The sequence below is a fragment of the Rhamphochromis longiceps genome, linkage group LG17 (genome assembly GCF_057381845.1).
Source record: "Rhamphochromis longiceps isolate RC_006_pf linkage group LG17, R_longiceps_female_GT1.1, whole genome shotgun sequence".
Taxonomy (NCBI): Eukaryota; Metazoa; Chordata; class Actinopteri; order Cichliformes; family Cichlidae; genus Rhamphochromis; species Rhamphochromis longiceps.
In genome coordinates, this window is record NC_140573.1 from 1,704,643 (window position 1) to 1,724,803 (window position 20,161).

General features: G+C 42.4%; 1 protein-coding gene across 1 annotated transcript; it reads left to right on the forward strand.

Annotated features, from left to right (window-relative positions):
• Positions 1-13,897: 13,897 nt before the first annotated feature.
• Positions 13,898-17,632, forward strand: LOC146649038 (serine/threonine-protein kinase pim-2-like). The gene is made up of 9 exons (XM_085387892.1): positions 13,898-13,970; positions 14,072-14,251; positions 14,496-14,684; positions 14,950-15,044; positions 15,130-15,177; positions 16,509-16,730; positions 16,812-16,992; positions 17,082-17,258; positions 17,348-17,632. Exons 1-9 carry the CDS (start codon positions 13,898-13,900, stop codon positions 17,437-17,439), a joined length of 1,257 nt encoding a protein of 418 aa, XP_085244018.1. The 3' UTR covers positions 17,440-17,632.
• Positions 17,633-20,161: the final 2,529 nt, after the last annotated feature.

Consider the following 20,161-nt stretch of genomic DNA (forward strand, 5'->3'; position numbering starts at 1 on the left):
CCTGAGCCAAGGTGTGTAACTGGGTGTGGGTCCCAATCAGCCAGAGTTTCGGGTGTGTTCATTGTGAAACCTGGCCCCACCTTATCATGCGATTTCCTGAGGTCAGATGGGCAGAATTCGCAGTAACGCATAATTTTATTATTTACTATTGTGACGGCCAGTGGGCTGGCCTTGTGTTTTTCTTTTTCCTTTTCCTGTTTCTTGCAGGTAGGTGGAGCTGACCCAATTATTGATGCAGCACACCTGAGAGGCCAGTCCCAGTGTATATAAAGACACCTTGACTGAACCAGGGTGGCTGGCTTTTGGCTCCCTCTGGCACGTGTTATGTTTATTTGGAAGTTTCAGTTATGGCTGTTATGTCCTTTAACTTGTGTTTAAGTTGCTTTACCTTATTTTCATTAAATGTGTCTTACAGTCTTTAAAAGCCTGTGTGTGGTCTCCCATTTGTTTGTCACTTCCTATGAGCCGGGTTGTGACAAATGGGGGCTCGTTTGGGATCGTCCTGGTTTGGTAAGCTTTCTAACATTTGATTGAGAGCTGGTCTGTTTGCAGCTGCTTGTCTTGGCTAGGTCTTGCCTTGTAGGCAATTGTTGAGTTGATTGCTGATCAGTTTGGTTATTTGTGGTGCTTTGATATTTTGGGTCTGCTGTGTATTGTGTTTGGGAGGCCATTTGGGTTAGGCAGATTGAGTGGAGGCAGTCATGTTAATACTGTTTACTGTAGACTTGAGCTAGTGTTGATGTGCTGTCTTGTGTCAACTTTGGAGCGTATGAGCTGTGTTGATTATTGAATATGCAAAGTTAAAATCAGTGCTTTCCCTGTTAGGTTGAAGGAGTGTTTCTCCCTCGAGAAACATTCATTGAAATTTCTGTTGCGGTGAACACGGTTAGAGCAGTTGTCTCGGGAGCACGTCCCCAGGATTGAGGGGGTCGCTGTTTGTGCAGTTGCCTTTCTCTTCCTGGTGGTTTTTAGTGCATAAGTACCCACCGTAAGTAACTGCATGAAGACTAGGCTTTAGTTAAGTAGATTTTGGTTAGGCAGTTAGTGGGAAAGTGCTGTTTTAAATTGCATGTCGAGAATCAATACTTTGCTGTTATGGCTACTGTTGATGCTTTTGTTCAGTCTCCATCGGAGGAACTCTTGAATAGTTGTACTAAAGAACAACTCCTGAAACTTGCTGAACATTACGATGTCGACATTGGAGATAAACGGTTGAAAGATGAGATTAAAGGAGTGTTGAAGGCTGCATTAGTAAAGAAAGGCGTGTTGTCATGTAAAATGCAGACCTTAGTGGCTGAGGTTGATCAGTCTGTGGTCTCAACTGCCGTTGCTTTGTCTTTTGAGCAGCAAAAGGAGTTGTTACTCTTACAAATGGAGAAAGACCGTGTAAGGTATTCTTTAGAAAAGGAAAAGTTGGAGTTAGAGCAGTATCGGTTAGACCTAATCAAAGCGGGCAAGTTATCAGGTGGTGTTGAGGCTAAAGAGTCTTCTCCACAAGGAGTTGAAACTTTTGATGTCGTGCGTAATTTGCGCTTGGTGCCGAAATTTGATGAAAGAGAGCCAGATGCCTTTTTCTCCCTTTTTGAACGCATTGCTGAATTGAGAGGATGGCCAGCAGCTGACTGTGTGATTATGTTACAGTCTGTTTTGACTGGAAAGGCTCAGGAAGCTTATTCAGCACTCAGTGCAGTTGATTGTCAGAGTTTTGCTACTGTTAAAGATGCAGTTCTGAAGGCATATGAGTTGGTACCAGAAGCTTACCGTCAACGTTTCAGATCATGGAGGAAGTCTGATAAGCAGTCGCATATAGAGTTTGCGAGGGATTTAACTAAACACTTCAACAGATGGTGTTCGGCACTGGGAGTGACAACTTTTCAGGATTTATGTGAGTTGATGGTATTGGAGCAGTTTAAAGAGTGTGTTCCTCCTGTGGTTGCCACTTACATTGCCGAACGGGAAGTGACAACCGTTTCTGACGCTGCTAAATTGGCAGATGAATATATCTTGGCACATAAGGGGCAGGTTGGTAGAAACTGTTTTCCAGTTGGTGCTCCCGCTAGAGCTTTTTGTCAAACTAAGTTTATGGCATCGGACCCTGCGAAGGCCATTGGTGGTGTGAAGCCCAGTAAGTTTGGTCAAGCATGCAACTACTGCCATGGCGATGGACACTGGAAAGCAGAATGTCCCTTGTTGAAAAGCAAGTTGGCACGTACAGGTAAACAGGTTAAGCCTGCGGCTCTTACCATTCCTGCTCGGGAAATTTCAGTAGTCTCTCGGGAGACGCCAGTTTCGACTAAGTCTGACTCAGAGAGCTATTCGGGGTTTGAGGATTTTGTGTCAGATGGGTTTGTATCACTCCCGGGTGATGATCATAAAGTTCTGTAAAGATTTTGCGTGACACAGGCGCGAAGGATTCTTTTATCTTAGCCTCCGTGTTGCCATTTTCACAGGTTACTGATACTGGTGAGTGTGTGCTTGTTCAAGGCATGGGTTTAACCACTATCTGTGCCCCATTGCATAAGGTCAGGCTGTCATGCAGTTTTGTGGATGATTATATCTGCCTTGGTGTTCGTCCTGCTTTGCCACTTGAGGGTGTACATGTGATTTTGGGGAATGATTTGGCTGGAAATCGAGTCTGGGCTGACAATTCTTTACCTGTTAAATCTAGAGTTCGGAATGAGTCCCATGAGTGTGAACAGGGTTTTTCTGACTTTGCAGCTTGTGCTGTTACGAGGGCTGCAGCTAAAAGGGATGCAGAGCCTGTAACTCAAGCAGAAGAGTGTCAGGTTGAACCAGATTTGATTGTTCCTGAACATTTGTCAGTTTCCCAGCAAGAGTTAATTCAGGCACAGCGTGCTGATGCTTCACTGACTGAGCTGTTTCACAAAGTGCAACCTAGTGATGACGCTAGAAGTGCGGCCTCTGGTTATTTTCTGCAGAAGGAGGTACTAGTCCGTAGGTGGATTCCGCAAGGGTTGGACTGTGTTGGGAGTCCAGTTGTCCAGATTGTGGTTCCAACTAAATACCGTGACGAGGTGTTGAAGTGTTCTCATGACAAATCTGGGCATTTGGGTGTGACGAAGACTTATAATTACATCTTGCGCTACTTCTTTTGGCCACGTCTTAAGCGTGATGTTTCAGCTTACATTAAGACCTGCCATACTTGCCAAATTGTAGGTAAGCCAAATCAGTCTATTAAACCTGTTCCACTTTGTCCCATCCCTGCTGTGAGTAACCCATTTGAACATTTGATCATTGACTGTGTGGGCCCTCTTCCTCGATCAAAATCTGGTTCGGAGTATCTGTTAACTGTAATGTGCCAGGTTACGCGTTATCCTGCTGCATATCCGTTGCGTACCATCACAGCTAAGTCTGTGGTGAAGGCTTTGACACAGTTTATTTCTGTATTTGGCATACCGAAGATTATTCAGAGTGACCAGGGATCAAACTTTTCATCACGTCTTTTTGCACAAGTTCTTAAGCTGTTGAATATTGTGCATAATAAAGCCTCTCCTTATCATCCACAGAGCCAAGGTGCTTTAGAGCGCTTCCACCAAACACTGAAGTCCTTGTTACGTGCCTATTGCACCGAAATGAGGAGTGACTGGGAGGAAGGTTTACCGTGGCTTCTGTTGGCAGCGCGTGAAGTGTGCCAGGAGAGTACTGGGTTTAGCCCAAATGACTTGGTCTTTGGCCACAAAGTTCGGGGACCGTTGACAGCGCTGTGCGATAAGTGGTTGTCAGGTGAACCACCAGTGAACTTGATAGATTATGTTAATGGTTTTCGGCACAGACTGTATGTGGCAGGTCAGTTGGCCAAACAAAACCTTGAAAAGGCTCAGGTCAAGATGAAATATTTTTATGATCGGCGTTCTGAAGAGCAGCAGTTTAGTACAGGTGACCAGGTTTTGGCTTTACTGCCGATTGCAGGGTCACCGTTCCAGGCACGGTTTGCTGGGCCTTACACTGTGGTACAAAAACTGTCTGAACAGAATTATTTGATTGCTACTCCGGATCGCCGGAAAAGAAATCAACTTTGCCATATTAATTTGTTGAAACCCTATCATGTTCGTCCCTTATCCGTCGGTCTGTCGGGCTCTTTCGTTTCTCCTTCTACATCGAGTCCAGGGTTGTCGGCTTGTACAGTGGCGAAGTCAGTTTGTGGGGGGGAGGATGTGGCAGCACCTGATGATCCCTTATTGCTTGGCCGTCTGAAGAATTCAGAATCTCTTCAGAACTTGGATGTGCTATTGGGCCATTTGCCTGCTGACAAATGTGCAGAATTGTCTGCATTAATTACAAGGTATCCAACCTTGTTTGGAGACACACCTTCTAAAACAACTTTGATAGAGCATGATATTGATGTGGGTGATACAAAACCAATTCGGCAGAGGTTCTACAGGGTCTCTGAGGAAAAGAGGAAAATAATCGATAAGGAAGTTCATTACATGTTGGAAAACAACATTGCAGTGCCGTCGTCGTCAAGCTGGGCTTCCCCATGCTTGTTGGTTGAAAAAGCTGATAAATCACCACGTTGTTGCACAGACTTTCGTAAGGTAAATGCAGTGACCAAACCCGATTCCTACCCCTTGCCTCATATTGACGACTGTATTGACCAAGTTGGTGCAGCAGAATATGTGAGCAAGTTTGATCTGTTGAAGGGATATTGGCAGGTGCCGCTGACTCCCAGAGCTCAGGAAATATCTGCTTTCATCACGCCATCTGGTCTTTATTCATATACAGTCATGGGTTTTGGTTTACGCAATGCTCCAGCTACATTTCAGTGACTCATGAATATGGTTGTTAATGGGCTGGAAGGCTGTGCTGTTTACCTAGATGACGTGGTGGTATATAGTAACACCTGGGAGGATCATCTGGATCGCATTCGCACTCTGTTTGAACGATTAGTTCTGGGAAATCTGACTATCAACCTGGCAAAATGTGAATTTGCAAAAGCAACTGTGACCTATCTTGGTAAGGTTGTGGGCCAAGGTTATGTGAGGCCAGTTGATGCAAAGGTGTTGGCCATCAAAGAGTTCCCTGTTCCGGTAACAAAAAAAGAACTCGTGAGATTTTTGGGTCTGGTCGGGTATTATCGCTGTTTTTGTCGAAACTTCTCAACAGTGGTTGCTCCTCTGACTGATTTGTTGAGGGCCAAGGTAAAGTTTATTTGGTCTGCAGCATGCCAGCAAGCTTTTTGGGATGTAAAAGCTTTACTGTGCTCTGAACCTGTGCTTTTAGCCCCTCGTCTGGATCAGCTCTTCAAGCTGTATGTGGATGCAAGCCACATTGGTGCAGGTGCTGTTCTAGTCCAAGCTGACAAGCAAGGTACGGAACATCCAGTTAGTTTCTATTCCGAGAAGTTCAACTCCCATCAGCTGAATTATTCGGTCATTGAGAAGGAAGCTTTGGCATTAGTCTTGGCCTTGCAGCATTTTAGGGTATATTTAGATTCTGCTCGGCCAATTGAGGTATTTTCTGACCATAACCCTCTCACTTTCTTGAACACCTTGCAGAACCCAAATCAAAGGCTCATGCGGTGGGCTCTCTTTCTGCAGCCTTACAATTTGGATATCCAGCACATTAAGGGCAAAGATAATGTCTTGGCAGATGCTTTGTCCCGTGCCCCTTTGTAACCAGCAGCTTCACTCCTCATATGCTTGAAGTATGTCCTCTCCAGTATCGTTTTCCTTCCTCTTAAATTGCTCCTAGGTACCAAGGTTGCTGAGGTTGGAGTTGAGCTGAAGATGATTTTTGAGCATACAAAAGGTGTTGAAAGTGAGGGTGCATGTGTGTGTGTGTGTGTGTGTATATGTTATGAATTTAAAATATGTTAGTTCTTCTAGCTGCAAATTCATAATGTAAATGTGTTTGCCAATTCAGGGTGAGACCCTGTTCTTTGGGGGGTGTTTTTCTTTTTCCTTTTCCTGTTTCTTGCAGGTAGGTGGAGCTGACCCAATTATTGATGCAGCACACCTGAGAGGCCAGTCCCAGTGTATATAAAGACACCTTGACTGAACCAGGGTGGCTGGCTTTTGGCTCCCTCTGGCACGTGTTATGTTTATTTGGAAGTTTCAGTTATGGCTGTTATGTCCTTTAACTTGTGTTTAAGTTGCTTTACCTTATTTTCATTAAATGTGTCTTACAGTCTTTAAAAGCCTGTGTGTGGTCTCCCATTTGTTTGTCACTTCCTATGAGCCGGGTTGTGACAAAATCTATACTTGATAAAAAGCTATGTATTGCAAGTGTATATGGTCCAAATGTTGATGATCCCTCATTCTTTCACGGTTTTTTCAGTGCACTCTCTGAACACTTAGATGGCACACTTGTTCTTGGAGGCGACCTCAACCTTGGACTAAATGAAGACATGGATAGGCTCAATACAGCGGGAACTCGGCGTAATTGGCAGTCCACAAATATAATCAAACAGTATATGAGCGACTTTGGTCTTTGCGATGCATGGCGCTCCCTTCACCCCACCAGTAAGGAATATACTTTTTTCTCACATGTTCATCACTCCTACTCTTGTCTGGATTATTTTCTGGTCAGCAGCTCACTGCTGAACGACATTTCAGACACTGAGATTCATCCTATAGCTGTCAGCGATCATGCTCCTGTATCTTTAACACTAATGCACAAGAATAATACTACGCCAAGAAAAAACTGGAGATTTAATATATCACTGCTTAAAGATGAAGACTTTATTAAATATTTTTAAAAGGAATGGACTTCATATTTAGACTTTAATGTCCTTCCACATGTGGAAAGCGACAGAAAACATGCTGCTGTTTGCACATATTTAATAATCAGCTCTGCACAGGAGCAGAAGCAGAGTCCAGCCTGTTGCTCTTACAGTATAATACTCATAATAAAAGTACAGTAACCGTGGTTAGTCACTGAGCAGCCCGGTGCGTTTCTCTTGATTTCTTTAGTCAGGGTAAATTCATTCACCTGCACGGGTTAGCTAAACAAACTTTACAAAACAAGTTTCCCCGACAGCCGAGTGCTCATTTTAGCTAGCTAGGTCCTTAGGAAGCTAGCTAAGGACCTAAATTACGGATTAGCTTACAAACACATTTAACTTACCAAAAATAATGCGGTGGGGCCTCAGGTCCTCCTGTCCGGTAGTCCAGTTTACTGAAGAACACCTCAGGCTGTCACTTTGAAATAGTCGGTAATGTAAACGCTGGACCTCTCGGCATCTGCCATTCCCGAACAGACACGTGCGAGTTTGTCCGTGACCGCAGCCGCGTCGTCAGTGTTTTCTCCAGTCATTGGTCAGCATTATAATATATGCAAATACATGCGGGTCGGAATCCCCGCCCCCCAGCGCGCCCCCGTACGCCAAAACAGTGCCAGCAGAGTGAAACTGAAAAATGGTTTGAAACCGAAAACAAAAAAATTACAGTTTCAATTAATTGTTTTTCACTATCAATTTTTTTTCCAGTTTCAATACAAGATTTTTCAGTACATTTATTTCAGTTACAATATTTTTTTTCGGTTTCAATATTTTTTTCGGTTTCGTTTCAAGGTGGCATCGTTCTGATTCCATACAGGAAGAACTATTGCTGACCTGACAGACTCGACCTTGTTCACAAAGAAAGAAAGGAACTGATTACATGTGTCAGCAGAGGCTTTCAGGGTTGTTTAGAGTAGAGCTGATAGTCTTAAAGAGAACACGGAGATTATGACAATTTAACACAATGATCTGAGAAAAATATCTGTTTCTCTCATTTTCACTGTATTCTGATCAAATTTCCAACAAAGAAACCTGCAATTTGTCTTTCTTCCACTTCCACTCTGCTCTCCTACACTGACGCCTGACTGCTCGGCTCATTTAACCAGGGCAACCCTAACCCTAACATATGAACACGGCATTATTTCAATCCTTATGCAAAATGCAAACACACTATTGAACTAATAAAACAGTGCAAGTCTGCATTGAAAAACACATAACAGAGGAATGTTGTTGTTGGAATTTTCTTTTCCAAAATGAAAATGAAAGAATTCATTAAGTTTTAACCATTGCTTATGAAGTCTGATCATCTTTGACCAGATAATGATCAAGTTTTTCTGAAACAACTTGAACTCACCTTACAATAAGTGTTAATCAGTGTGGCGGAGGCGTGGCCCCGGGCGCAGCTGCAGGGGAGGAGTGCAGCAGAAGGCTCAACAGGGCGGCGCTGCGAGGCCGGTAAGAACAGCTGATGGTGTTTATGTACTGATGATGGTCTCCCTCCGCTGTGTTTATAGTGAGACGGGGAGGGGCGGCCAGAGGAGAGATCAGCTGGGCTCGTGAGCTGTCAGACTGTACGACTGAGTCAGCTGTCAAAACTCAACACTCAAAGCTTCAATAAATGTGGAAGTTGGCAGTACATACCTGTGTGTGCGTGTGTCTGTGCCTGGTGTATTCCACAATCAGCAATTATCATTAGAATAATGTTTTTCATGTATAAAACTATATTTTTATCTCTTTTTAGTCAACCTCTGAAACAATGGTAACAATTTGCATAACACTCTTTATTCTGCTACTGGACTCTAATCACATATTACACACTGCTGCTGCAGCAGTTACTGTACCTTTGCAGGTGCATAAAGAGGAATAAAAGTCGAATGAAGAGCATTGGCTGAAGCAGGTCTATCACACGGTTAACTTGAACATAAAACAAACAATATTAATAAAAACAACTGAATGCTAAAAAATGCTGTTTTAAAAATGTCATTGGTGCCTGCCCGACACCCACACACCAATGTATATATATGTATGTATTTTTAACAAAACTTTATTGAACAATCAGTGAGTATACAACATACAAACAGATTAGGTATACAAGTGGAACATAAATATGAACAACCAGCGGTTAAAGAAAAAAAGAAAAAAACCCACACCGATAGAGTTGGGAAGCAGGTACCATGCTTGTTACATCAGCTAACAATACTAACTTCCACAACACTCACCAAGACAGTCGGAGGTTAGGTAAAACAGAGCAAATAAATTATTGAGAAATTATAAGAAAATACATTAGGCAGGAAAGGAAAAAGAATAACTGTGGAAGTTCAAATTCACTGGGCTACACGTGCTTTCTTTCTATAGCCTTTGAACCTTGAAAAATATAACCTCATCACAGTAACGCATAATTTTATTATGCATTACATCCAATACTGCTCATACATTTAGTGAGTAACTAGTCACAATAATGCGCACAGATACGATTTATAGATCAGTCAACACATTCCAGCACCTTTAGGCAACTGTTTTTGTGATTTGGTGCTGTAAATAAAACTGAAATCAAGTGAATTTTGACTTAACCTGTGCTGCTAGCTTTTAGCCTGCAAAGCTATCCATTAGAATCAGAATCAGAATCAGAAAGGGTTTTATTGCCAAATGTTGAGCAGGTTTACAACATTAGGAAATTGCTGCGGTGCTTCAGTGCAAACATGCTGTCATAAATTGCGCTTAAATAGACATGGAAAAATAAAAGTAAGAATAAGAATTAAGAGTGCTACGTGGAAAGATATATGCATGAGTGCAGGTGGTGATCAGTGCCAAACATGGAATGATGCAGTGAACACAGCGTAGGGTCATGTGTTAGTGGTGGGAACAGTCGTACGTTTATTGTTCATGTGTCCAACAGCAGAGGGGAAGAAACTGTTCTTATGGCGAGAGGTTCTGGTGCGAATGGACCGGAGCCTCCTGCCTGAGGGGAGCAGGTCAAACAGACTGTGTCCAGGGTGAGAAGGGTCAGCTGAGATCCGAGCTGCACGCCGCAATGTCCTGGAGGTGTACAGGTCCTGCAAAGATGGGAGTCTGCAGCCAATCACCTTCTCAGCAGAGCGCACAACACGCTGCAGTCTCTGTTTGTCCCTGATAGTGGCTCCAGCGTACCACACGGTGATGGAGGAGGTGAGGATGGACTCGATGATTGCGGTGTAGAATTGCATCATCGTCCGTGTTGGCAGGTTGAATTTCTTCAGCTGCCTCAGGAAGTACATCCTCTGCTGGGCTTTCTTGATGACGGAGGTGATGGTGGGCTCCCACTTCAGGTCCTGGGTGATGGTGGTACCCAGGAAGCGGAATGAGTCCACAGAGGTGATGGGGGTGTCAGTCAGGATGATGGGGGGGAGTGGAGCTGTGTGCTTCCTGAAGTCCACAATAATCTCCACTGTCTTCTGGGCATTCAGCACCAGGTTGTTGTGGCTGCACCAGGACACCAGACGTTCAACCTCCCTCCTGTAGGCAGACTCATCCCCGTCAGAGATGAGCCCAATAACGGTGGTGTCATCTGCAAACTTGATTAGCTTGACAGACTGGTGGGTGGAGGTGCAGCAGTTGGTGTACAGGGAGAAGAGCAGAGGAGAAAGAACACAGCCCTGAGGGGAGCCGGTGCTGATGGTCCGGGAGTCCGAGAGTAGCCTTCACTACTGCCTTACAAGTAAATGCTGCCCAAAGAGAGTCCTTCTTGTTGGTATAATAGCTACAATATTATCTATAATATCCATTGCTTGTTCCTAACTAGTTTTATGGCCTTTGTTGTAGAAGCACAGTTCCCACCTTGAAGCAGCCCTCTATAAACATGCATTTATGCAGCTGTTACGTTTTATCAAGATTTGTTTGACCGTCTTGAGGAATATATGGAACATTTAAACATATGCTACAGTCATTGTACGTCATAGCTAGTCATAGCTAGAGGTCACTTAAAATCCATCACTAAGATCCATTCATCCTTTATCACTTTCACATGCAATGTGAGGTTTGTGCTTCTCCCATTATTATTAACATTGTGATTCTTTTTACATGGATATTCACTGCTCGTCCAAAGCACACAGCATGCAAGTGAGCTGTCTGAGCTATGACCCTCAGACTGATGTCTCAAATCCAATGAGTCATCAAAGACTTAATATTTGTGAAAGTAGCCTAATGAAGTGGTGTCTTCATTTGTTTATAGATTTACATTTACAGATCACCCCGTCCTTTGATTTCTCAGTGCTCAAAATCAGACATGTTTTATGTGGGTTTAACACTGGGGCAACCATTTATTACTGCCAACTCTTGATCGTGGACTTAAACTATACTAAAATGGACTCATGGATTAAGCTGTTTCAATAGGAATAACAAAGAGCTCAGATTTTAAGGGAATTCTTACTGATTCAGAGGTTTTTGTGTCAGTCTCACAGTGTAATCAGCTGTAAATGACTGGTTGGTGACATTTTTATATTAACATAAACAATGATGTTGGTGTTTCAAACCTGTCAGTGTTAGCAGACATATTACAAGACTTCATAAAATATGATACAAAAGCATGATTACAAATACAATAAATGCTTCTGGATGGCAAATGCTCTGTTCAGTACACACGTTTTACTTTGAACACATAGGTATGCAGCATGCACACAACATGCATTCATCCTTTTTGGTTGAGTCCATGGTGATGGCCTGTGTCTTTCCGAGTTCTCCTCAAACACTTTGGCTTCCCTCTACAATGTTAGGCCTCTTATTAACCTTTGTCATGTCATGCGCACATTGCTCAAGAGCTGTTGCCGTATTGGATGTGATAACCTGTAGCGATCACATCCAATAACTCATGTGTTGTTTACATACAAATGATCACTGCTTTTTTTTCACTGCTGTGCTGCTGGTTGCAGCAATCACCAGGGATAGAGAATCTTTTTTGTTGCCTTTCAGGTGATTTGGATAGAAGAGGAGCATCACATAAAAGGTAGTATCAGTTCTAAATTATTTGAAATCCAAGTATCTGTTTCAAACAATATTTGACTGTGAGGCTTGGTTACCGGTTGTTGCTGGTTCTCACTGGTTGTCACTAGTTGTTACCGCTTGCTGCTGGTGCAGCAGCACTGACAGCTAACATGGCGGTTAAATCGACACATTTTGCTGCACCCATTTTTAGTTTTAATTGTTTTATGTCAGCTTTTCAGCTCCACCTTCTCCACTTCTTCCACACTAAACTTTTTCTACAAGCTGCGTGAGCGCACACCAAAGGTAGGGGAGGTGCTCAGGTTCACTGTCATTGATCATAATCGATCGATAGTGAAAAGTCCCCGCTCAATGCTCAGCTCAAATGCACAAATATATACAATTATGAGATATTCATGAAGTATTTTTATTTTATTTTGCCATTTATATATGTTGGCACTAACAGTGCTCAAGACAATACTTATATACTGTCAATATGTGACATATTGAAATCGCGTTTGAATTTGCGCTTGTTTTTTGCTTTCACTTTGCAATCGCACGAACTGTGTATAGAGAGCGACAGCACTGATTGGTGAGTGATGATAATTTGTGCACCAATTCCTCTGACATCGTCTTATCAATCGTTAGCTTACTATGCAAACATGACAAGTGAAATCTCCCGCAGCTTAAACATGTGAGAGGTTGATCGCGCAGAGAATCGCTGAGCTTATGTGAGTGCGTGTGTAAAAGCAGCAGGATATATATTTTAGTTCTGCTGAGCCAAATAAGACAGGTCAGGGTGAAGAAGTGACAGCCAAAGAAAAGCTTACCATAAAACGGAGAAGTTATGACAAATCAGACTATAAGGCAAAAAGAAAGTGCAGCTTTATGGTTTCATGGACAAAAGAATTTCTGTGGCTGCGATATGATGAGCTAAATAACCAGGGCTGCACATAAGTGGTCCGCTGGTGCGCATTCGCTGTCAAAATAAAAAACACGCACAAGGGTTAGGGTTAAATTTAAAAACTGTACTTTTGAGTTAAAATATATATTTATAATTTTAATAAATGACAAATTAAAAAGGCATGAACATTTTTTTTGTATCGAAAAAATATCGAACCGTGACACCAAAGTATCGAACCGAACCGTGAATTTTGTGTATTGTTGCACCCCTAATATATATATATATATGTGTGTAATTTTAACAAGAACTTTATTGAACAATCAGTGAGTATACAACATACAAACAGATGAGGTATACAAGTGGAACATAAATATGAACAACCAGCGGTTAAAGAAAAAAAGAAAAAAAACCCACACCGATAGAGTTGGGAAGCAGGTACCATGCTTGTTACATCAGCTAACAATACTAACTTCCACAACACTCACCAAGACAGTCGGAGGTTAGGTAAAACAGAGCAAATAAATTATTGAGAAATTATAAGAAAATACATTAGGCAGGAAAGGAAAAAGAATAACTGTGGAAGTTCAAATTCACTGGGCTACACGTGCTTTCTTTCTATAGCCTTTGAACCTTGAAAAATATAACCTCATCACAGTAACGCATAATTTTATTATGCATTACATCCAATACTGCTCATACATTTAGTGAGTAACTAGTCACAATAATGCGCACAGATACGATTTATAGATCAGTCAACACATTCCAGCACCTTTAGGCAACTGTTTTTGTGATTTGGTGCTGTAAATAAAACTGAAATCAAGTGAATTTTGACTTAACCTGTGCTGCTAGCTTTTAGCCTGCAAAGCTATCCATTAGCCTTCACTACTGCCTTACAAGTAAATGCTGCCCAAAGAGAGTCCTTGTTGTTGGTATAATAGCTACAATATTATCTATAATATCCATTGCTTGTTCCTAACTAGTTTTATGGCCTTTGTTGTAGAAGCACAGTTCCCACCTTGAAGCAGCCCTCTATAAACATGCATTTATGCAGCTGCGCTACAGTTTTTGCAATATTGCACCCCTAAATAAATCTTTACAGAACTTTGCCTTCACCAGAAACTACTGCCTAGCCCAGGCTGATGTTCTGTAGCTATGGAAACCAAGAATTCCAAAATCTTGTGATGTCATCACCTCGTTGTTATAAGACATTGTTATAAGACACTAAAGATCATAGTTCTCACACACAGCTCATTGCATCTTTGCAGAGTGAAGAGTGAAATCCTGAAACTAAATTAACCTAAATGAATCACACAATGTCAAAGTCTTGGCCAACTTATACTGCACCACGTCCTGTGGATCTGAATAACCCTCTAGGTAAGTCAAATGGGATTCATATGGTAATTATGCATGCTTCTGGGTTTTTATTTGAGGCAACTGAATTTGACTTAAACAAAATCATCTTTTGTTGATTTCAGGACACCAAACAGAGCCTTGCATCTCCACACTGGTGAAGATGACTCCAGATGGAAGAATAGAGGGAAGAAAGAGAAGGGACTTACCTGAAAGACTGGACAAATCCTCCAAAAAAAGCAAAAGCAGTGGAGGTCCAAAACCGGGTCCCAGCCACTTTGTTTCTGGGGAATCCAGTTTGAAATGTAAGTGATAAGACCTGTTTTAGCTGTGACATTATCTTGGCTATGTAGTTTATTTTGTGACTTTAACTGTGTACTTAACGGTCTTTAACTTTGTAGTTGGTTCATTTAGCCTTCTTTGTGTTGATTTTCAGTGTGCAGTTATTGCTTTAATGCACGATTGCCAGACCTTAGAAAGTCAGTAGAAAGCAGTTGACACAGAGTTGGACTGAAAATGCTTAAAGTCAAACTACTTTTTCCATTTTAGTTGGCCTTCTCATAGTGCCTTCAAGCGACTCTAGTATAATTAAGAGGAGCAACAAACGGAAGAGCACTAGTGACGAATCTGAGGGACCATCCAGCAAAAAAAGCAGGACAACAAGCCCAGAGGAGAGTCCCACCCAGGAACCCTCTGAAACATGTGACTCACCGAGGATATCCGGCACTGACAGAAAAGGTAAGATAATGGCAATATTTCTGAGCTGGATCACAAGATCCTTTAGAATTTGTCCTGGGGTTTGAGATTGGGTTTGATTCCTGTGGGACCAATCGACAATAAGAGACACTCTGGGCAGTAATGACGTTACCTACCTACTAATCTGCTAAAATGTAGCTGCTATTTACCAATTAATAGAAATGTTATAGCAAAGCTCTATAGGACTGTGCCAGCTGTTTTCTGTGTAACAAGTCATAACCTGTATGTTTTTCCTGTGTGTCTGCAGAAGACTTCCTGGAAAAATATCAAGAGCTGGAGGTGCTGGGTCATGGAGGCTTTGCCACCGTGTTTTCTGGAATACGCATAAAAGACAGTTTTCCAGTATGGCTTCTTACATTTGCATTTCACAGATCTTCAGTTTATTCCTGTTTGTACTTCTCTAACCCAGAAAATGTCTTTAATGCAGGTGGCAATCAAACATGTTCAACAGCGCAGACTTGCGCGCACAACAATGGTAAGCGTCTTTTCTTATTCCAGCAGGTATTTATTAGGGCTGCCACGATTTGTCGACTAGTCACGATTACGTCGACCATCAAAATCGTCGACGACTGATTTAATAGTCGACGCGTCGTTTGAAGCTTTGTAAGATCACAAAAGACGCAGGAGTAAGTGGCAGGATTTAAGAGTGTAATAACGGACTGAAACAGAAGATGGCAGCATTGCATGTACAAGGATGTCAGCTACCGTTAAACCCCGAAGAAGAAGAAGAAGCAGCTGTGTCCCAGAATTCATAGCGCGGCCCAGCGCAGTTTCCAACAATGGCGGCAGCTGGTTAGTTTTAATGTTACTCTTATTATTCTTTCTGGGTCACAAAATAAACGTTTAACATATTTTCAGGCGAGAATGTAGCTGTGTAAACCTCAAATATCTGCTCAGTTTATCAGGACACCACATATTTTCAAAAGCGCTCCGACGTTTTCGGAGACATCTGTTACCCACTAGCTCGTTAGCGAGCCGGGGGCTAGGCTCACTAGCGCCGTGAGAACACCGGACTCCCCGCAAATCGTTTTCAAACCCACCGCCGTCTTTCGCTACTCAGGTTAAATATATATGAGTCACTTAGATAACTTAAAATGTTATTGTTTGGCTTTTTTTTTAGTATTTTATTTGTTCCTGAGTAAATCAGTTTGTCTGAGATTAAAGTTATAGTTTTTACACAGCTGAATAAACATCAAGCAGACAACTGATTATCAGAAGTGTGAGATGCTCCAGAATATACTCCAGTGTCCTGTTATATTTTAGATAGCAAGGAGTTTATTAAACTTCACCGAAACAATCTGCAAATTTCATTAAAATTTAATAAACTATCATCTTGTCTTTATTTTTAGTTAGCACAGACCTTAAACACTTAAAGCTGTAAGCTAATGATAGTTATATAAGAGCAGATGCTGCTGGTGCAATAAGCTGTAGTTTTACGTCCAATGGATGATCTGATTAGTCGACTAATCGCAAAAATAATCGGTGACTAGTCGACTATCAAAATGATCGTTTGTGGCAGCCCTAGTATTTATATTATTTCAGGCCTTCTCAGGCATCAAGCATAAGGCACGTATTTCCTCCGTGCATGAACCAGACTGGTCTCACAGTTGTGTGTGAAATCGTCAGGAAATATGGTCAAATTCTATGAACAGTGGGTCACCTTATTGTTTAAACTGACATGTTTCAGTGGAAAGAATGCTTTTTAAAGATCAGGTCATTTTGTGACTATTTCAAAACTGTCTGTACGCTGATAGCTACTTTTGTTGAAATTCTGAATACTGACCTGAAGTAACTTTCCTTCTGAAGGATTGGAATGGGAAAAGTACTGATGTTCCCCTGGAGGTGGCGCTACTGATACAAGTTGGGGCTGGACCACACGATACGGAAAGCAGTATAACCCCACTTCTACTTGACTGGTTTGATCTGGAAGATGAGCTTGTTATGGTTTTTGAGAAACCAGAAAATTGCATGGACTTAGACAATTACCTCAAAACTACAGATAAACCTCTGTCAGAGACACATGTTAAGGTAAGTGACGAGCATTTGGAGCTTACAGCAGTTTTTCATAGAGAATGTCCTGTGCTCCAAATATGGCTTCCTTTCTTTTAGGTCATAATGAAACAACTAGTTGACGCAGCCATTACGATGGATAACAAGGGGGTTTTCCACCGAGATATTAAACCACACAACATTCTAATTGAAACATCTTCGGAGGAACCCCGAGTGCGATACATCGATTTTGGCTGTGGAGTCACGTTTACTCCGGGACAAAGGTTCAGGAGGAACGCAGGTATGTTTTCAGCCACAGCGTTGTGCTGTCATGAACTGTCTCCACATCATGTTCCCTCCCCATTAATTCTTCTTATCTTTGTGTTTTAGGAACCAGGATCTACAATAGTCCAGAGTGGTTCATGTACGGCTTCTGCTCTGCAGAATATACTACAGCCTGGCAGCTGGGTGTTGTGATGTACCAGCTGTTACACAAGAAGTTACCATTTGACTGCGACTACAAGATCATCAACCAAAACCCACCGATTTTAGCTGACATTTCAAACAGTAAGATTTCTGCCAAAAGGGCTGTTGATATAAGAAAGGTGAAATAACTTTGTGGATAACTTTAACAAGAGTATTTCATTTCTGTAAAGAATGCAGGGATTTTTTGACGGGGTGTCTGAGGAAGCACTACAAGGACCGCTTCACCCTGGAGGATCTTCGGAATCACATGTGGCTCAAATGATTTCTGCGCACCATGAACTAAAAGGTTATGGAGCAAAAGCTCCAACACATCACAAGTCATCAACAAGTCACTTTTCAAATTTAGTAGCAATGTTGCAGTTGCTGTCACGTGGCTCTTTTTTGGTGTTTTCTTTTCCAATCCAGCAGCAAGCAGTCTGAGACCTCCATCTGACCTTCATCTAAATATAGTGTCAAGCGGCGGCTGTGTGAAGGCAAGAGAGGACCCAAATGCACAGCTCTAGACACACGGGGATGAACTCAAAGGCAGGTCTTTATTAACAGGAACATAAGAAGCCATACAATAACTAACCTGGGAGCAACTAAAGCTGAGGCGCTGGGAAGACACGGTAAATGCACACAACCTAGAGGGACGACGCAACACAGAACAAAGGGACACTCTGACATAAATACACAGAAGGTAATGAGAGAAGTGGGAACACACGGGGAACACAGCTGAAGACAATTAGCGAGCAGGGAGGACACGAAACTGAAAATACTGACACCAAGATGTGGACCTTAAACACAACACAGTACACAGAGATGAGCACAGAGAGAGAGAGGCAGAGAAGAAGGATGAATATGGGGGGATGAGGAGAACACAGAACACAAAGGATGGGAACACGGTACCAGAACAAACACCACAATAAAAACATGGACACAGGGGGAATCCAAATACCAAACCAACCAATCCAATGGACATAAGGAACAAAATACAAAACTACAGGAAAACTAAGAACACTGGGTCAAAATGACCCAGGACCATGACATATAGGCTTTTGTAGGCTTGCTTTATGAAAAATGTCATTGATGAAAATGTAGTGTATATCTGTTATTAACCTCTGTCTCTCTTCCACAGCATGTCTTTTATCCTGTCTTCCTTCTCTCACCCCAACCGGTCGCAGCAGATGGCCGCCCCTCCCTGAGCCTGGTTCTGCCGGAGGTTTCTTCCTGTTAAAAGGGAGTTTTTCCTTCCCACTGTCGCCAAAGTGCTTGCTCAAAGGGGGTCATATGATTGTTGGGTTTTTCTCTGTATCTATGAAGCGCCTTGAGGCGACTTTTGTTGTGATTTGGCGCTATATAAACAAAATTGAATTGAATTGAATTGAGGCCATGATGCATTTTATTGTAGCTCATCATCATCCGACCCTGCCCTGAAAATAGCTGAAGAAATGTTGGCATACCGAAAGGTTTGCTTTGGGGGTATACTATTTGGTGCCATTTTAAGTTAAAAACTATTAAAAAAAAAAAAGAGTCATATTTTGTGTGATTTTTTCATTACTGTTGTTGTCCCAAGAAGCAAGATGGCGCCTGTGTTTGGCTGTGCCGCTGCCTCCGTCCGTGTGTTTGTTTACTTCATATGTTATGCAAGTGTTCTTGCTACAGCTTTGTCCGATGTCATCTCCCTTCGGATTTATGATCGCCATGCGTTACTGGCGATCAAATCTGCTATGGATAACTTTCAGAGTCAACGATACGACGTTGTTTTCCCACCGCCGCTTGAGCGCGACGCAGCACCCGGTTCACCTCCACTCTTGCCGGTCAGCTCAATTTTGCTTCAGAGGCCTCGTCGGAGGAAGCGGGGGAAGAGAGCCGGCTTTGTTGTCCTGCTCCGTCGTCTTCGGAAAGAGGCAGATCTTCGGGGGCTTTATTCCTGGGCTGCTAGCGGTAAGATCCGCCTGAGACTTGTCGGAGCTGGATTAATCCCCACAACCCACTGTGTTTGAACTGAGCCCTTAGCCCTATATGTGCCTTTAAATGAGCACATTGCCCCAGAAACCTTTGTTTCTCCAAGTACTTGTGTATAAAAAACTATATATTAATGTTTGACCACATTTGGGAATCAGAGCAGAGAGAAGATGACAACAGGTGGCACCATATTGCCAACTGACTAGTCTTCTTCATAAAATATGATACAAAAGCATGATTACAAATACAATAAATGCTTCTGGATGGCAAATGCTCTGTTCAGTACACACGTTTTACTTTGAACACATAGGTATGCAGCATGCACACAACATGCATTCATCCTTTTTGGTTGAGTCCATGGTGATGGCCTGTGTCTTTCCGAGTTCTCCTCAAACACTTTGGCTTCCCTCTACAATGTTAGGCCTCTTATTAACCTTTGTCATGTCATGCGCACATTGCTCAAGAGCTGTTGCCGTATTGGATGTGATAACCTGTAGCGATCACATCCAATAACTCATGTGTTGTTTACATACAAATGATCACTGCTTTTTTTTCACTGCTGTGCTGCTGGTTGCAGCAATCACCAGGGATAGAGAATCTTTTTTGTTGCCTTTCAGGTGATTTGGATAGAAGAGGAGCATCACATAAAAGGTAGTATCAGTTCTAAATTATTTGAAATCCAAGTATCTGTTTCAAACAATATTTGACTGTGAGGCTTGGTTACCGGTTGTTGCTGGTTCTCACTGGTTGTCACTAGTTGTTACCGCTTGCTGCTGGTGCAGCAGCACTGACAGCTAACATGGCGGTTAAATCGACACATTTTGCTGCACCCATTTTTAGTTTTAATTGTTTTATGTCAGCTTTTCAGCTCCACCTTCTCCACTTCTTCCACACTAAACTTTTTCTACAAGCTGCGTGAGCGCACACCAAAGGTAGGGGAGGTGCTCAGGTTCACTGTCATTGATCATAATCGATCGATAGTGAAAAGTCCCCGCTCAATGCTCAGCTCAAATGCACAAATATATACAATTATGAGA